General features: G+C 41.6%; 1 protein-coding gene across 3 annotated transcripts in view; it reads left to right on the top strand.

Annotated features, from left to right (window-relative positions):
* The window catches only part of GLRA2 (glycine receptor alpha 2), a 172,502-nt gene that overhangs the window by 125,859 nt on the left and 28,800 nt on the right, over positions 1-17,843 (top strand). For all 3 annotated transcript variants that reach the window (XM_058713135.1, XM_058713134.1, XM_058713136.1), the window contains exon 8: positions 9,399-9,548. In XM_058713135.1, the coding sequence (XP_058569118.1) occupies positions 9,399-9,548 (150 nt within the window). The remainder of the gene's footprint in view (positions 1-9,398; positions 9,549-17,843) is intronic.

Genomic DNA, 17,843 nt, shown 5'->3' on the forward strand with positions numbered 1-17,843 from the left:
TTAAGTAATTCCCCCAAGTTCATTGGCTGTTCAGCAAGAATTCAAATCCTGAATTGGCCTGGCTGTTTCTTTTCTTTCTTTCTTTTCCATCTTCATATTCTCCCCCAATCTCTCTCTCTCTCCCTACCCCCCCCACAGTGACCCCACAAATATCTGTTAAGTGGAGGATCATCTCATTATCCCCCCAAAAGCTGGTGGTTATCTTTCTTATACTGAGATAATCCAATTGGCTCTTTTCTTCATTGGGGTTGTTTTTTACACTATTGGGCAATTTGCTCCTGACTCCCACTCCCTTCTCATTTCTGCCCTTCTTTGTTTCATCACTGAGGGTGCAGCTGCAGAAAACTGACTCTGGGAGAAATGAGTATTTCTGCCCTTGAGCTGATAATGTAAGGAGGCAAGTGCAAACGCAAGCACAGGGAAGACGACACCCCCTCACCTGGCTTCCTCCCCTTCCTCCAGATGCCACTCCCTCCTCACCTTGGCATCCTCCCCAGATGCCTACATTTGCAGAAGGCTGAGAGACTCGGGGGTGCCTTCCTGCAGGGTGTCCCTTTGGTGCCTCTAACAGTGGATATCATCTAATACTCCTTGTATATGCTGGGGCTTCCATGTCTACCCTTCTCCCAGCCTCTCCATCCACAACAACTTATGCAGGAAGTTGGCCTGCTTTGGCCAGCTACTTTGAAGTTTCTCTGAGCACCATAAGGGAGAGAAACTGACTCACCTTTGGGAATGATATCAGCTCTCTAGGCCTGTGTGCCACCCAACGCGCTAACTGGTCCCTGAAGGTTGTTCAGGTCCTGTCCTTAGGAAAGTTTGGTGATTTAAGGAGTACCATTTGTAACTAGTTGCCTCCTGCGGATACCAGGCTTGGAGGCACTGCCACCCAATGGCTGTTTCTACAAACAGCACATTCACAAGAGTTTACTCCATATTTTACCCAGAACCCAACAAGAGCATGAGACATGGAGAGAAAATGGGGTGGGGTGGTGACGCTGGGATGGGCCAGGTGCTCAATGCTGCCACCATCCCTCTCTGCCAAGGAAATCTGATTTTCCTGGCATTCAACGGCAGAGGTGAGCTCTTTAATTGGGCCATAAAAATGGCAACTTGGCAGCGAAGTTATAAAGATAAAATTGTATAACACCATGAATCTTTGGTACTAGGATTAATTTGAATGCCTATATTTTTTCTGATGATATTTGACTCTTACCTATATTCAGTCATATAAAAATATATGACTGAATATAGGTAAGAGTCAAGACAGAATATCAAAGCCAAAATTCTCATTTCCACTATTGTTGATCACTAGCTGTATCAGATGTGGACATGCATTTAATAAAATTATTGTCTCCCCCATAAAATGGGGATGGAGAGAGTGGTGGTATACTTCACGGCACTGAATAAAAGACAAGTTCATTGGCGTTACCAAAGGCTTCTCTTCCATGTAATGAAAGCACAAGTCAGGCTACTGTGACCAACAGGTAGCCTCCATTTCAACAGCTGCATTAACCAGGGTTAATTAAAAATCTGCTTTCTAAATTAGATAAGAAGAAACTGTACTGTACAGAGCAGAAAAGCTTCTTTTCTGGTTTAGCAACAGTTTGTATGTATAGTTTGCGAATAAACATTGACTCAAGCAGGTGGCTGTGGGAGACCATTCCACTTAAAGAAAGAAAAATATCTTAGTATTTTGAGATTGCTCTAGGAGTCCATTTTGTCTCTTTTCTATTAAAGAAATACTACTTGGCTGATCGTAGTCATCTTTTCTCTCCTGTAGAGAGCTTCTTTCCTCCATATGTGTTCATAACTAGCCCTCCTTGGTTGTCTGCCGGAGAAATGTCACAGCTTTCTGAGGTCAGCCCAGAAGCTGAGAATGTGGATATGTTTTTGTTGACAAATTGTCAGATGAGCGTGACTTGCCCACAGAGGATGGAGAGGGCATCCAAGCTGTAAGGACAGTAAGGCAATCCTCATACAATGATGATTCACTCCTCTGTGCTGAGGCTAAACCCTGGGTAGAAAATGGCCCAACTCCTAAACAACCAGCCTCATGACAGGGAATATGGTGATGTTTTTGAAAATGAACAAAACAAATTATGGGACTAAAGTAAATGAGTTCATGGCTTGATTTTGCATTTTGAAACTGATCTGAGGATATGATAAAAAAATTAACTCAAAAAATTCCAAGACAGTGTTGAAAAGAACATTGAGGCAAAATACATCAAAGAAAGGTCAATGCAATGCCAAAACAAGTGAGCAATCAGGTAAACTCCACCATCTAACTGATGTGTTCAAATGTCAGATAAACGTTTACTTAGTGCCATGAAAACCTAACCTACTTGACTGGCTCTATCTTTTCACCAGATAGATTTGCCAACTACATAAATTGTGAAGTCATGAGAATAATACATATTCTTCTTTCCCTTAGTGCAAATAAAGAGTAATCTGGATATCATCACCTATAAAGACCAAAGCTAATTTTTTTTCAGTTTGTGTTGTCCTTGTTTTATTCTGGTAGCTGATCCTTCATATAAAGCATGGATTGTGAAAGGAATTTGAATTTATATACAGCTTGGATAACTCATCCATCAACAGAAACTATGGGGCACTTACTACATGCTCAAAGGCTTGTCCTGGGTGGCGTAGATACAAAAGACATTACTGGGTCTTTATCCTCCAGTATCATATACTTTAGTTGGGTGGATAAAACATGCATACATGAAGCAAAGACTAAACCGTATGATCTTATTAACCTTAAGTGTATAACAAAAATTCTAAAGATGGGCAAGACCACTGTTGACTACAATAGGCAGAAAAAGAATCACCCTGGAGATGGAATTTGAGCTACTCCTTGAGGAATTATCTGGAAATAAACAAGTAGAGGAATAGCAGGAAGAATTTCTATGCTGGGAGAAATATATAGACTAGGTGTTCTCAACCTTAACACTATTAACATTGGGGGCTGCATAATTCTTGGTTATGGGGATGGCCTTTGGTTTAAGTTTATTTATTTACTTTTTATTTTTTTTTATAAATTTTTTTTTTTCAACGTTTTTTATTTATTTTTGGGACAGAGAGAGACAGACCATGAACGGGGGAGGGGCAGAGAGAGAGGGAGACACAGAATCGGAAACAGGCTCCAGGCTCCGAGCCATCAGCCCAGAGCCTGACGCGGGGCTCGAACTCACGGCCCGCGAGATCGTGACCTGGCTGAAGTCGGACGCTTAACCGACTGCGCCACCCAGGCGCCCCATTTATTTACTTTTTAGAGGGACGGTGTGTGAGCAGGGGGGAGGGGCAGAAAGAGAGAGAGAGACAGAGAGAGACAGAGAGAGACAAAGAATCCCAAGGAGGCTCTCAACTGTCAGCGCAAAGCCCGATACGGGGCTCGAACTCACGCGGCGAGATCATGACCTGAGCAGAAATCAAGAGTCAGATGCTTAACCGACTGAGCCACCCAGGTGCCCCATGGAGATGGTCCTATGTATTGCTGGGCATTTACAGCAGTTTTCTGGGCCTCTGTCCACTAGAAGCCAGTGGCAAAACCACACTCTCCAGTGGGGAGAACGAAAAACATCTTTGGACATTGCCAAATGTCTTCTCAGAACAACATCACCCCCAGTTGAGAACCACTGGACTAAATATAAATACCTGGGTTTGGGGAGTTTTTGCTTTCTCCATCGCAGAGTTTATCAACCTCAGAGTAATCGACATTTTGTGTTGGATAATTCTTCATTGTGGGGGTTACCCTGTACATTCTAGGACATCTAGCAGCATTTCTGACCTCAACCTTTGAGACACCAGTAGCACCTCCCCCTGGTTGTGACAACCCAAAATATCTCCAGACATTGCCACATGCCCCCCTGGGGTGCAAAATCACACCCATTTATGAACCACTGGGATTCTCAGTAGGAATGGACTTGGCTCCCTCAGGTGTAAGCAGAAATGCTTAAACAAAGTACAAGGTTCACATTAGGAAAGAGTGGAATAAGATTGATTAACTAGGGTGGACACATGCTGTGCGAGATCTTGGATACTAGAGCCTGTAATAGGCAGCCTCGGCAGTTCTTAAGCAGATGTGTTGCAAAATGAAATTGGCGTTTTAAATTTAATCTTGCAGAAGCAAAAGGATAAAGTGCCATGGGGAAGAACTGGATACAGGGAGGGGGGCTCCGTCAGCAAATTATAATAACCAGGTTTAAGTGTTGATGGCCAGGGTTGTAGTGACATCTTTAAAACAGAGAGAAAAGGGTAAACCCAAGGGTGCTTTGCAGAAAGAAATAGTGACCTTTTACAACAGATTGAATACTAGAGATTAAGGCAAGGAAAGAACCAATGGTGAAACTCTGTAAGCCAGTGGGAAGAAAGATTCGAATGAGATGAAAGGGAAGGAGGGGCATTTAATGAGTTTGATTTTGCAAACACTAACTGCAGGCATTTTAGAATTAGCACAGGAACGAGAGGTGAGAGGTCAGGACTGAAAGATGGATTTGGGAGTGTTGGAAAAACAAAACCCTTAAATCTCTGTGGCTCAATACAATGAAAGTTTATTTCTCAAACTATGCTCCACTGTAGAATGGGTGGCCCTGGGTCTCCTAGAGGCCCCAAAGTGGCATATATCACTCCTGCCCACTTTCCACTGGGGATCCTACTGGACTGGCAAATCTTATCTTACTGGTGTCCTAAGAAAAGGAAATGGAATTCATAAGAACTTGGCATGTGGTGGGCCAGATTTGATCCATAGGCCATAATTTGCTGTTCCCTGACATATGGGAATGATGCTTCCTGGCGCAGTGTGAACAGGGTCCTCTAAAGTGTAATTTGGGAAGTATCAATATACACCTTAATTATCCTTGGATCTTCTTCCCCACCTCCCACCAGCACCTATAACAGAGGATTCCACGTAGTAGGCCCTCAATGTTTATTTTTCTGAATTAAATATGCTTGGAAAGATACCAACTCAGTGAGTCATAATAGCATTTTGAGAACTTAATTACCTTTGAAAACTATTTTTTGCAAGATTGTACTAAAGTAGCTCAGGAAGCAATCATGTAAGCCCAAGAATCATAAAAAGAATGTGACAGGGGAAGATGTGAGCTAACAACATCTAGGGATGAGCAGCCAAAGAGAGAGAATCTGACATCAGAGCTGGGTAAAAGCAACAAAAAGGCATTTCAATCCTCAGAGGTCAGCACCGAGGGACACCACATCATATGTAATAGATGTCTCACAACACCTTCTAAATCCGTGTGAATAATGCATTTATTTAATGCCGGCACTTCAATGTTGGAAAGATGTTCATGATTTGGAGGAGACTCAGAGGCTAACCAAAATGATTAAGAGACTGAAAGGACGCATTTATGAGCAGCTATAAAAGAAGCCAAATACGTGCTTGGCCTGCTGGTGGCCGGAACGAGACGGGAAAAAGGTTTACAAATTACTAAATGCTATAAACACCAGGAAGGGGAGGAATGATGGTCAGCTCTATTGGACTTAGCTCTTGGTACGGACATATCTCAGGCACTGACAAATTCCTCTCATTATTGGGTCTTAAAACATTTACGGGCCTTCTGAATAATATATAACTGGGGAATGCTGTGATTGGTAATGTTCTATTATTACAAGGGAACAGGATTGCTCCAGAAGAGAAAATACAAGACAAATGATTGCTTATTAAGGGAAGAAACATTCCAGGCATGCTAAGTGTGCTGAGAGAATTAAAATGCACTAACGGTCCACTCCTAGAAATATCCAATACATGCAACTATGGGTAATGTTATACAGCACAAAACTGCTGAAATTTAATACAAAGATGGAAAGATGGCCAGATAATTTCTTCATTCCTTTTGTCATTCAATCATTGATTTCTCCATCCATCCCACGTATCTAATGCTTACTCATTATTTGCCAGGTCCTGTGCTGGTGATACAAAGATTAATAATACACAGAGCCTGTCCAAAAAAAAAAGTTTATGGTCCAGTGGTGGGGTCGGAAGTTCATGGAGTGAGAAGGAACAGACAGGCTCAATAGAGGATGATGAGAGAGCAAAGAAAAGTGGCTCCTAACCCAGATGGGAGAAAGTAGGAAGGTTGGGGAGGCTTCCCAGGTAAGCCGGCATCTGAGTCAAATCCTGAAGGATTCTGAGGAGTCTGTAAATCAGAAAGAATGGGAATAGGCATCCTAGGTGGGAAGGGTTATAGATTCAAATCACTAGAGATGACAAAGCGCTGGACCATTTTGTCACACTGTATGTGGGACTGACCAGTAGTTCAGGTTGACGGAGACAAATAGTGTAAAGCAGGCAGTAACCTTAAAATCATCATTGGAGGGGCGCCTGGGTGGCTCAGTCGGTTAAGCGTCAGACTCTTGATTTTGGCTCAGGTCATGATCTCACAGTTGTGAGACTGAGCCCAGTGTCAGACTGGGGTGTAGCCTGCTTGGGATTCTCTTTCTCCTGCTCCCTCTGCCCCTCCCCCACTAGCATGCACATGTACACCCTCTCAAAAAAATTATAATAATAATTGGAATATATTAGAATTATGGGTGATTTTTATTTTCCTTGATTTTTCTGTCTCTTCCAAAATTGCTCCGTTAACAAAGTCACACCTTTATGTAGACAGATAATTGTAAACATTTATATAGCACTTCTTCTGTGCCAGATACTATTCTAAGCACTTTGCATATATTAAGTGATTTTATCCACATAACTCTGAGATAACTATTATTGTCCCTATTATACCGACGAGGACAGGAGGCAGAAAGAGGTTAAACAATTTGACAAAGTTATAAAGCCTCTGTTTTTACATCGGCTGTGTTGCTACTAACTTTAAGTTAGAAGTCTATTTTCATATCATTTACTTCCATAATCCCACTTTAAAAATTGATCTGATAAAGAATCAGAGATACAGCCAAATATTTTGGGAGAAGAATGTTCATAGCCTCAAAATTTACCATAGCAAAAAAATAGAACTATAAATCACCTATATGTCCTATAATACAGAATGATTAATCATGGTATGAACTATTATGCAAGCACACTTTAGAAGAAAGTTAAATGAACTATCAACAATAGCCAAAGTATGGAAAGAGCCCAAATGTCCATTGATGGATGAATGGATAAAGAGATGTGATATATATATATATATATATATATATATATATATATATATATCTACAGAATGGAGTATTCCTCGGCAATCAAAAAGAATGAAATCTTGCCATTTGCAACTACATGGATGGAACTGGAGGGTATTATGCTAAGTGAAATTAGTCAGTCAGAGAAAGACAAAAATCATAGGACTTCACTCGTATGAGGACTTTAAGAGACAAAACAGATGAACATAAGGTAAGGGAAACAAAAATAATATAAAAACAGGGAGGAGGACAAAACAGAAGAGACTCATAAATATGGAGAACAAACTGAGGGTTACTGGAGAGGGTGTGGGAGGGGGGATCGGCTAAATGGGTAAGGGGCATTAAGGAATCTACTCCTGAAATCATTGTTTCACTATATGCTAACTAATTTGGATGTAAATTTTTAAAAATAAAAAATAAAAGTAAAAAAAAAGAAGAAAGTTAAATGATGTGAGAAATGCTCACTAAAAAGGACAAAGAGAAATGTAAGGTACAAACTGCACTGGCATAATCCTAGTAGTGTGTTTGTGTGTGTGTGGAAAGGAAATCCACTAGTCATACTGGGATTCAATTCCAATCTTTTTTTTTTTTTTAAGTTTATTTCTTTTGAGAGAAACAGAGACTGCAGGAGTGGGGGAAGGGCAGAGAGAGGGAGAGAGAGAGAATCCCACACAGGCTCCATACTGCCAGTGCAGAGCCTGATGCAGGGCTCAAACTCATGAAACCATGAGATCATGACCGGAGCGGAAACCAAGAGTCAGACACTTAACTGACTGAACCACCCAGGCGTACCTCCAATTCCAATCTTAGTTCTTTCCTTTAATTCGCTTTGCGACCCTGGGTAATAATTTAACCTCTCTGTATTCCAGTTTCTTCATCAGAAAATGGGGGTAAGGGGTGCCTGGGTGGCTCAGTTGGTTAAGGTCCGACTTCGGCTCAAGTCATGATCTCACTCACTGCTTGTGAGTTCAAGCCCCGCGTCGGACTCTGTGCTGACAGCTCAGAGCCTGGATGGAGCCTGCTTTGGATTCTGTGTCTCCCTCTCTCTCTGTCTTTCCCCAGCTCACACTGTGACTCTCTCAAAAGTAAACATAAAAAAAAAAAGGAAACGGGGGTAATATAGTTGTTGTAGTGGCTACAAAATTAATACAGGTAAAATGCTTACAATACAGGCTGGTAAACACTCAGTGTCCGTATCAAAAAAATTGGAAACCTTATTTAAAAACTAGAGCTACACATTCAATGGTACACATTCAGCTAGCAGTTTGATAAGACTTTGTAGTCTGGGGTCTAATAGGTTACAACACCATCTAGTTATCTTTAAAAAATAATTGGAAGTGAGATAAAGGGCACTTTCCATTCCAAGTAAAAACTATTTGCTTTCAGAACCTGCTTTCTCAAATTTTAAGATATACTAAACACCCGACCAACCAATGAAGTGTTTTAAAGTTTCCTTTTTAACCAGATATTGTCCTAAGACTAGAGCCCTGATGTTTTATTTGGGTCGAATATTCTTGAATTGTGACAGTTTTAACTATTTAGAAATGTGCTTTCATGTCAGGATCAATCGAGGGATGGAAATTACAAACTGGTTTTTGAAGGGCCCAAAGCCATACATAGTCTATTTCTCATCAAGGTTTTGGAATTACCTTAATTATACTAGTTTTTAAATATTAAGAAAAAAATAGAAGGAAATAAGCAATTTCAAAAGTTTGTTTTTTCTTTTTTTTTCATTAAGCAAATTCTTGTGGTGCTCTTCAGAGCTGGTCTCAGGGATGAGGTGACCGAAGCAGATGGGCTATACTGAGAGCGAAGGAACAAGGGCCTGGGGCCAGGGGCATGTCACTTTCACTGCTTGGCCCAGAATCTGCAAAGTGGAATGGAAAATGCTTAAGCACTCTCTTTAAAACAATTTTTTTTAATGTTTATTTTTGAGAGAGAGAGAGACAGAGACAGAGAGACAGAGACAGTAAGCAAGTAGGGGAAGGGCAGAGAGAGAGGGAAACATAGAATCCAAAGCAGGCTCCAGGCTCTGAGCTGTCAGCACAGTCTGACGTGGGGCTTGAACCCACGAACCGTGAGATCATGACCTGAGCTGAAGTCGGACTTGAGCCATTCAGGCGCCCCTTAAGCACTCTGTTAAGGAAAGGACAGAAAATCCTTGATGAAGGAAAATGAGGTATTCTGCCTCTCACAACATTAGGAACTTGATTTCCCCACAAGTTTTCACGGTGGCCCCCCTCCTCTCTCTCTTTCAGGTCTCCTATGTCAAAGCGATTGACATCTGGATGGCGGTGTGCCTTCTGTTTGTGTTTGCTGCCTTATTGGAATATGCAGCAGTGAACTTTGTCTCCAGGCAACACAAGGAGTTCCTGCGGCTCCGGAGAAGACAGAAGAGGCAGAATAAGGTACAGTTGACCCTTGGCGCAGACAAAGTCAGGTAGAGCTTGAGGTAGTTAGCCAGGCAGTGTCATTCAGAAAATAGAATACATAATGAGCAAGAAGCTAAGGTTAATTTTTGTCCTGATTTGCCCTACTCTACTGAATTACTGCTCCGGTGAGTCCTTTAAAATGAGGGCAGGGTTGTCACATTTAGCAAATAAAAACACAGGACATACAGTTAAACCTGAATTTTAGATAAACAAATAGCATTTGGTATATATATTCCCCAAATACTACATCAGAGATACTTGTATTAATAAACTGTTTATCTGCATTTAAGATTTCACTGGGGCCCTGTGTTTGATCTGGCAACTCTAATTGGAGATGCTCAATTTGACAAAATTGCTTTAAAATCCTGTTGTTTTAAATATTAATAATTTGTGCGTATGTGACTTTGGGGACATAGCTGCCTTGACTGACTTTTTCTTCAATTGCTCTGGTTTCATGTAAATAAGGCCCCGACCCATGTTGGGCACATCTTGATAAATCCAATCAAACTGACCTTGTTGTCTCGACTTAAATTTTAACGCATGAACCCAAATTGTATACTTTATCCAGAGGTTTGCGGTTTCAAATATATGGCTCAAAATCATTAGCTCTAGTGGTTCCCAAAGTTGCTGGCACAGTAGAGGTGTAGTAGAGGGACACGAGAATAGCCTGGAGGGGAGGGGGTCTTTCAAAAATCCCAAACCGTGGTCACACCCCATACCAATTAAATCCTAGTCTTGGGATGGGGCACAGGAGTCAGGATTTCTGAAACTCCCCCCAGGTCATTTCAGTGTGTGGAAACGTTGGAGAAGCGTCACTCTGGTTTATAATCTAATTTCATACAGGACACCAGAAGGCTCATGCTTATTTTGTGTGTCACATTCTGGGAGAGAAACATGCCCCTTGCTATGGAGAATGCTAGTGCCCATATAATCTTCGCTAGAGAACTGAATTTTAACTGGAGTTAAAATTTTACATACAGGAAATGAGAGAGTTTTCAAAACCTGTTCCCCTCAAATTTGAGAAATTAAACCTGCTATTTAACCAAAAATGTTTCAGTGTCAATCTTAAGGCTTCCAAATACCCAGATTCAAAGCTAAACATTTGTTGTAACTTAGATGTTGGTCACATTGAGGAGTTTGTATGTGTACGAGCTCAGAGAATCCTGACCTCATCTACCAAAACCTTTCCTCCACATACTCTGGACTGGTATCTGGCTGGTTGCCCCGTTTCTCTTCTTTACCTCTTAGGAATAGTTTGTCCTACCACAGCCCAGGGAAACACACACACATATGCTCTTGCTCTATGTTGTTGAACACCAAGCCTTTCTCAATTTTCTCCTCCTCACCTCCGTGTGGATGATAACCATTTCTTCAACCTCACCTACAGGAGTCTAGCACAAAGTGGCACTTGCGCCACCCAGGAAATTACTGGAATGTGAGGATTCAGCCCGTAAACTGTATTCCCAGAATTCCCTGGCTTAGCATAGTACATGGCCGCTGACAGCATAGTCTCCTAGAGCAGAGATGGAAAATGGGTTTCATCATGCTTCCCAATTCTGAATAATTGGTAGGACCGCCTTGGAACGCCATGTGGAAGATTCTTAGGCTGTATCTGTAGCTTCCCTCATCATCAGAATCACGTGGAACACTTGTTAAAAGTACAAGTTCTTGCACAGATTCCCAAACCTATGAATCACAGTCTGCAAGGGGAGGTCACTACAAATTAGGACTTTTCACAAGAGGCCCAAGTGAGTCGTATTACGAGAAGTCTGCAGAAACCTGGGCAGTACAAGAGCAGGTAGGAGAAAATCAGAATGATGAAGTAGTAGAAAACGTAGTTGGAGGACTGGGTGATTTCAGATTCATATAGGACTTTGCAGGCCAGTCATAAAGGAATGGATTTTATTCGAACTGACTGCAATGCAGGAATTAGTTTCAACATAGCAAATGTCCATCTATCAAGTGGATAGTCCATGGGGTCAAGAGTAGCAGCTGCAGATCAGTTAGGAGGCTATTAGGGAAATCTTCCAATCCATGAGCATAGAAGGTCTTCCCATTTCTTTGCGTCATCTTTAATTTCTTTCATCAGTGTTTCACAGTTTTCAGAGTACAGACCTTCCACCTCTTTGGTGAGGTATATTACTCGGTATCTTATTATTTTGGGTGTAGCTGTAAATGGGATCATTGGCTTAATTTCTCTTCCTGCTGCTCCCTTATTGGTGTATAGGAATGCAACAGATTTCGGTACATGGATTACGTATCCTGCGACTTTACTGAAATCATTTAACACTTCTAACAATTTTTTTGATGGAGTCTTTTGGGGTTTCTATATATAGTATCCTGTCATCTGCAAATAGTGTAAGTTTTACTTCTTCCTTACCCATTGGAATGCCTTTTATTTCTTTTTATTGTCTGAGTGTTGTGGCTAGGACTTCCAGTAGTGTGCTAAATAAAAGTGGTAAGAGTGGACATCCTTGTCTTGCTCCTGAACTTAGGGGGAAAGCTCTCAGTTCTTCCTCATTGAGGATGATGTTTGCTGGGGGTTTTCAGAGATGGCATTTATTATGTTGTAGCATGTTCCCTCTAAAACTACTTTGTTGAGGGTTTTTTTTTTTATCACAAAATGCAAGTTGTACTTTGTCAAATGCTTTTTCTGCATCTATTGAAATGATCATATGGGTCTTATCTTTTCTCTTATTGATGTATCATGCTGATTTACTTGCAAATATTGAACCACACTTGCATCCCCAAATTAATTCCTATTTGACTGTGGTGAATGATTTTTTTTTAATGGATTCCGTTTGCTAGTATTTTGTTGAGAAGTTTTACATCCATGTTCATCAGGGATATTGGCCTGTAGTTCTCTTTTTTAGTGGTGTCTATCTGCTTTTGGTAACAAGGTAATGCTGGCCTCATAGAGTGAATTTGGAAGTTTTGCTTTCTTTTCTAGTTTTTGGAATATTTGAGAAGAATAGGTATTCAACAATGTAAGAAACAATAGGTGTTTCAAGGCTGTTGAGAAAAAGGAACACTTGTGCGCTGTTGGTGGGACTGCAAACTGGTGCAGCCACTGTGGAAAACAGTATGGATTTTCCTCAAAAAGTAAAAAATAGGGGCACCTGAGTGGCTCAGTCAGTTGAGCATCTGACTTCAGCTCAGGTCATGATCTCGCGGTTCCTGGGTTCGAGCCCCGCGTCTGGCTCTGGGCTGACAGCTCACAGCCTGGAGCCTGTTTCAGATCCTGTGTCTCCCTCTAGCTCTCTGCCCCTCCCCTGCTCTGGCAGTTTCTCTCTCTCTCTCTCTCTCTCTCTCTCTCTCTGAAAAATAAACAAAAATTAAAAAAGAGAAAGGAAGACAGCAAGATAGTATGGGCACTGCAAAAAGGAGGAAGAAGGACATCTGAAATGGCTGATAGTGGTGGGCATTAAGGGAAGACTCCTTAGAGATGCCAGCTGGCATTGGTTTTCACTGCTTTGTCTTAAAAAAATTGAGAAATCCAAGTTTATGTGTTTTGCCTGGAGATGTTGACTTTGACTATGCATCTCAAAATGGCCATTCAAAATACGAAGCTTAATGAACAAAGTTAAGATTTTAGAGGGAGGTGGGGGACAAAACAGATCATGTTTGGACCTTTGCAGTCAAGGCTCTGATTTTCATTGACAATTAAATTTGGGGCGGGGGAGGGGGAAAGAGGAGACATTTCCAATTATGTATCCCTTAGGAAATGGCATCTTTTTCTCTAAGGCAGCACTTTAAGTCTTTTAAATCTAAACCATGGTAAAAAAAAGTGGTAATAAGAGCTACCACTGATTGAGGGCTTACTATATACCAGGCACTGTTTTAGGCACTTTTCCATATAGTAATTGATTTAATCCCCACAACAGCTAGGGGACTGGTGTGCTCATACAGCCCAGCTTACGGTGCAAAGTCCTAGTTTTGCCTGGTTTCCTGATAGTAACTTAGCATTTGTTATGGATTATTCATTTTAAACAATTTATTAATAGTTGCATTAAAATAAATTGAAATGGGTTTGGTTGACTTCCACTTTATACAGCCGGTTTCTGTCATGGTGTAATCTTCTGGGGGGGGGGGCGGGGGAGGGCGATATACGTGTTCAGTGGACAAGTTCTCACTTTAACATGTAGTAAAATCTTAAAAATAGCCATCACTATTCCTGGCTTCTGTTTTTGACCCTTACCAGAAGCAATGTCATATCACTTTCTTTCCAGGATAGCTCAAAGGGAGCTTGCTGTTATCAAAATGAAGTGCCTGGGACACAAGAGACTGGAGATAAAGGGTTCTTTCTTTTGGCCTCTGTCAGTACTGGGACACTGCCATCCTGCTGGCCACTTGGGGTGCCAGCCTTGGTCCGTAACATGGCACAAAAAATCCGTGACACTAGTAGGCCACCGCTTGGTGGGAACACACGGTTTGATGGACAAAAAACAAAAAAGACGCGGAGCAGTCTTGCTGTTGGGCTTCTGAATATTCACAATTGAACGCTTTGGTCATTTTTTGCAGGATAACTTTATTGTTTGATAATGCATTTTTGTTTTGTAATACTTCACGTTACAGGCTGAATTGTTTGTTAGTGCTATCTTCCACTATCCAAATTGTCCTTGTTTGGATAAATTACATGGTCATGCTGTCAAAGATGAAGGCAGTATTCTTATCTTCATCTTACAGATGAGAAAACTAAAGCAAAGGGAGTTTCAGGAAAATGCCCAAAGCTACACACACAGGCAGTCGGCTCCAGAGTCCCTGACCTCAACCGCTGTTGCCGAATTCACATTTTATATCTTACATTATGATCCAGCATCTTTGAGACACACACATACTTGAAACAAACAACTCTAATGCACTCTAATAGTCTATTCTGCTTTAAAAAAATTTGTTTAATGTTTATTTTTGAGAGAGACAGAACGTGAGTAGGAGGGGCAGAGAGAGAAGGAGACATGGAACCTGAAGGAGGCTCCGAGCTGTCAGCACAGAGCTTGACGCAGGGCTCAAACTCACAGACCGTGAGATCATGACCAGAGCCAAAGTTGGATGCTTAACCGGCTGAGCCACCCAGGCGCCCCTGTCCTGTTTTCGAAATGCAGACGTGGTTAGGGTAAGGCGAGTGGGGTGAGCACACCAGTGCAGGGTCAGATCCTGTTATTTAAAATGTTGATGTATTGTTCACCTTGGATTTTTTGCATTAACAATGAATTTTTTTTTAATACTGCATGAAAATATTGATTGGGAGAACTGAGGTTCTGGCACACCTTACATTTTGCACCTGAGGCCTTACCTTGCCCTAGTTCTGGACCAGGTAGTCCTGAACTACTCAATTTTCACAGACTCTAATAGGTTGTGGCCTGAGTTAAAACAAAAACACCATTTTTAAATGTTCAATATTCCCAATGAAAAAAGTCAGCTCTTTAATTTCCCAGTGGGTACCCTACCTCTCCAACATAATACAGGTTATTTAGAACATATAAGAAAAACAAGAGTGAATCACTTTCCAAAGTGACATTAGCATTAAGATTTATTCCAGGAACGTATGTATTGAGAGAACCATGAGATGACATTTACTCGCATGGGAAGAATACCTGGTGTTTACTAAATGATCCAGTTTTAAAATGGGGTCACTTTCAAGGAGGAGCCAGGTACTTTGTGACTAGGTGTGTTTGCTTAGATTATCTTTTCTCCATCTCGAAAAGCAGTCAATTTTATCAAAGCAGAGTTTCCTGGAAACAATCGAGCCCAGATCGTCAAGGGACACAACTTGCAAATCCTTATGCTGGGGCCACCCCGGGTCTATTAGAAGCTGACGCCCCAGGTCTACCGGCTAAAATCCTATCGTTCTGTTACCTCCTGAGCTCCAGTAAGTTTTCATGACATGTGATGATTCTAACAACTTCCCCACAAGAACTTTAAAGCCTCACCTGACTTTCTCCCTTCCACCTCTCTTTCTTTTTCATATCTGGCCACACCACGCCTGACTTTTGGCATCAGGCCTGATTTCAGTTATTTCCAGTTGCCCACAGAGCCCTGATTTATTTTATTATACTTTCAGAGACCAAACAGAAATGGTGGCTGCTTGAGAACATCGGAATGGTTTTTAGGCCACCTAATAAGCGGCCTTTGTTTTTAAAGTTTTTATTTTAATTCCAGTTAGCCAACATAGAATTATATTAGTTTCAGGTGTACAATATAGTGATTCAACACTTCCATACTACACCCGGTGCTCATCATGATAAGCTGCCTTTTAAAAGGAATGTTAACACACTATTTAGACTTCAACCTCCCAGGAAGAAAATATGGGGCTTCAACCTGATTAGACAACAGGGTGAAATGTGAGGGCCTGATCAAAAGGTCTCAGATGACAGTAAGTTGGCAAAGTAAAAATTCAGTACTCATTTTGTTGTGATTCTCTCCCTCCTCCTTATCTATCCTTTAACTCTTAGCTACACTGCTAATTCCTCAAAAGATCATGTCCTGATCCTGTAGGGCTGATATCATCCCACTATTCCAAGTACATATAGTACCCAATTTGTTCCTTTTCATAACAGGTGTCACTTTCTACCCACTGTTGTCCATGTTTTATAGAAGATTGGAAAGATATTGGGAGATATTACTTATGACACCTTACCTAGAAATACCTGAATCTTGCTCTCAACCAATCATCTTCTCCTTGACTTACTGAGTGGAAATAAACCTACAAGGGCAATAAACTATTTTTATCCGGGCTTTGGCCTCAAATCTGAATGCAATGCCCCCAGGAGGGAAACAATGTAGCTGAAGCCCTTGTCCCTTCACTCAGTAGGTCCAGAAACCCTGCACTATTTCCTCCCCACTGTTCCAAAGGCCTGAGATTTTCCCATTCCAATGGGACACGAGGCCCCCACTGGTGAAGGCCAGAAGACAAGGACCCAGAGCAAATGGTCACCTTGGAGTGGCTTATCTAAAACCCATGGGGTCTTCAAATGGCCACGGTGACACTCTTCCTCATTAGGGGTAAAAATCTCCTTCCTCTCCTCCTCGAGACATCCCTTCAAACACTTAAGGATGGTGAGTTGGCAGGTCTTCTCAAATCTTCTGAGCTAAACAGACCTAGTCCTTCCTGTAATGTGGCTTAAAGCCCCTCAGCACACTGATCACCCTTTTCTGGTTTGCTAGTGAGCACCTTGAAGTAGGAGTCACAGAATCTGAAAGAGAGCCAGGGCGGGACCAGCAAGTAACACAAAGGAGCAGTAATGTCCCCTCTTTAGCTGCAGTTTTCAATAGAGTATTAAATTACAATAGTGCTTTTAAGTAGTCTATTCTATTATTGGCTCAGTTTGACCTAATGCTAATGCTTCTTAATTTCCCAAGTCTTTTTTTCCCCTATTGTTAATATGAATAGCTATCAAGTTATCTCCCCTTAAGTGCTTGCCTTTTTCTTTTTTTTAAATTTTTTTTAAGTGTATTTACTTTTGAGAAAGAGAGAGACAGAGTGCAAGCAGGGGAGGAGCAGAGAGAGAAGGAGACACAGAATCCGAAGCAGGCGCCAGGCTCTGAGCTGTCAGCACACAGCCTGATACGGGGCTCGAACCCACCAACCGCAAGATCATGACCTGAGCCGAAGTCGGACACTTAACCGACTGACTGAGCCACACAAGCGCCCCTTGACTTTTTTTTCTAATGTAAACAAACAACTTCAGATTTATTGCTATAAATTTCACTTCATTGAACTTGGCCCATTTTCTAGATGATATTAATCTTTTTGATACTGATTTAATCATCTGGAAAATTAGCTACCACTTTTAGCTTTGTAACATTGACGAGTAGTGTCAACACTCTTCAGCCAAAGGCCACAAGAAAGAAGGCTGTAGTTAAACAAGGTGGGTTTACTCTGCAGTGAGGGAACACACACACCAGGGGAAGCAGGGGGTGAGGGGTCCTCTGTAAATCGGGCGATTTGGGAGGAAAGTCTAAGGGAGTAGGGATTTGCTCTAGATTGGATACTGTCAGAAAACAGGGGAAATTCTATAATTCAGTGGGGATAGCAATAACTTCTACCTGTAGAAGGGCAGACTCATGTGAGGATAAAACTGGTAAAGACACAGCAGTCACTCACTTCAACCAAGAGCGGGACGATTAGTATTTTGTGGGGAGCATAGGGGCCTTGTTTTTGTTTGTGCTTAGACCAAGTGAGGAAGTGGTCTTGTTTTGTCTGATTTTGTCATGGTCACAGAGTAGCCTCGTCCGAGGTGGCTATCCTAGGAGATGGATTCAAGTTTTGGA

This window comes from Neofelis nebulosa, chromosome X (genome assembly GCF_028018385.1).
Source record: "Neofelis nebulosa isolate mNeoNeb1 chromosome X, mNeoNeb1.pri, whole genome shotgun sequence".
Classification (NCBI taxonomy): Eukaryota; Metazoa; Chordata; class Mammalia; order Carnivora; family Felidae; genus Neofelis; species Neofelis nebulosa.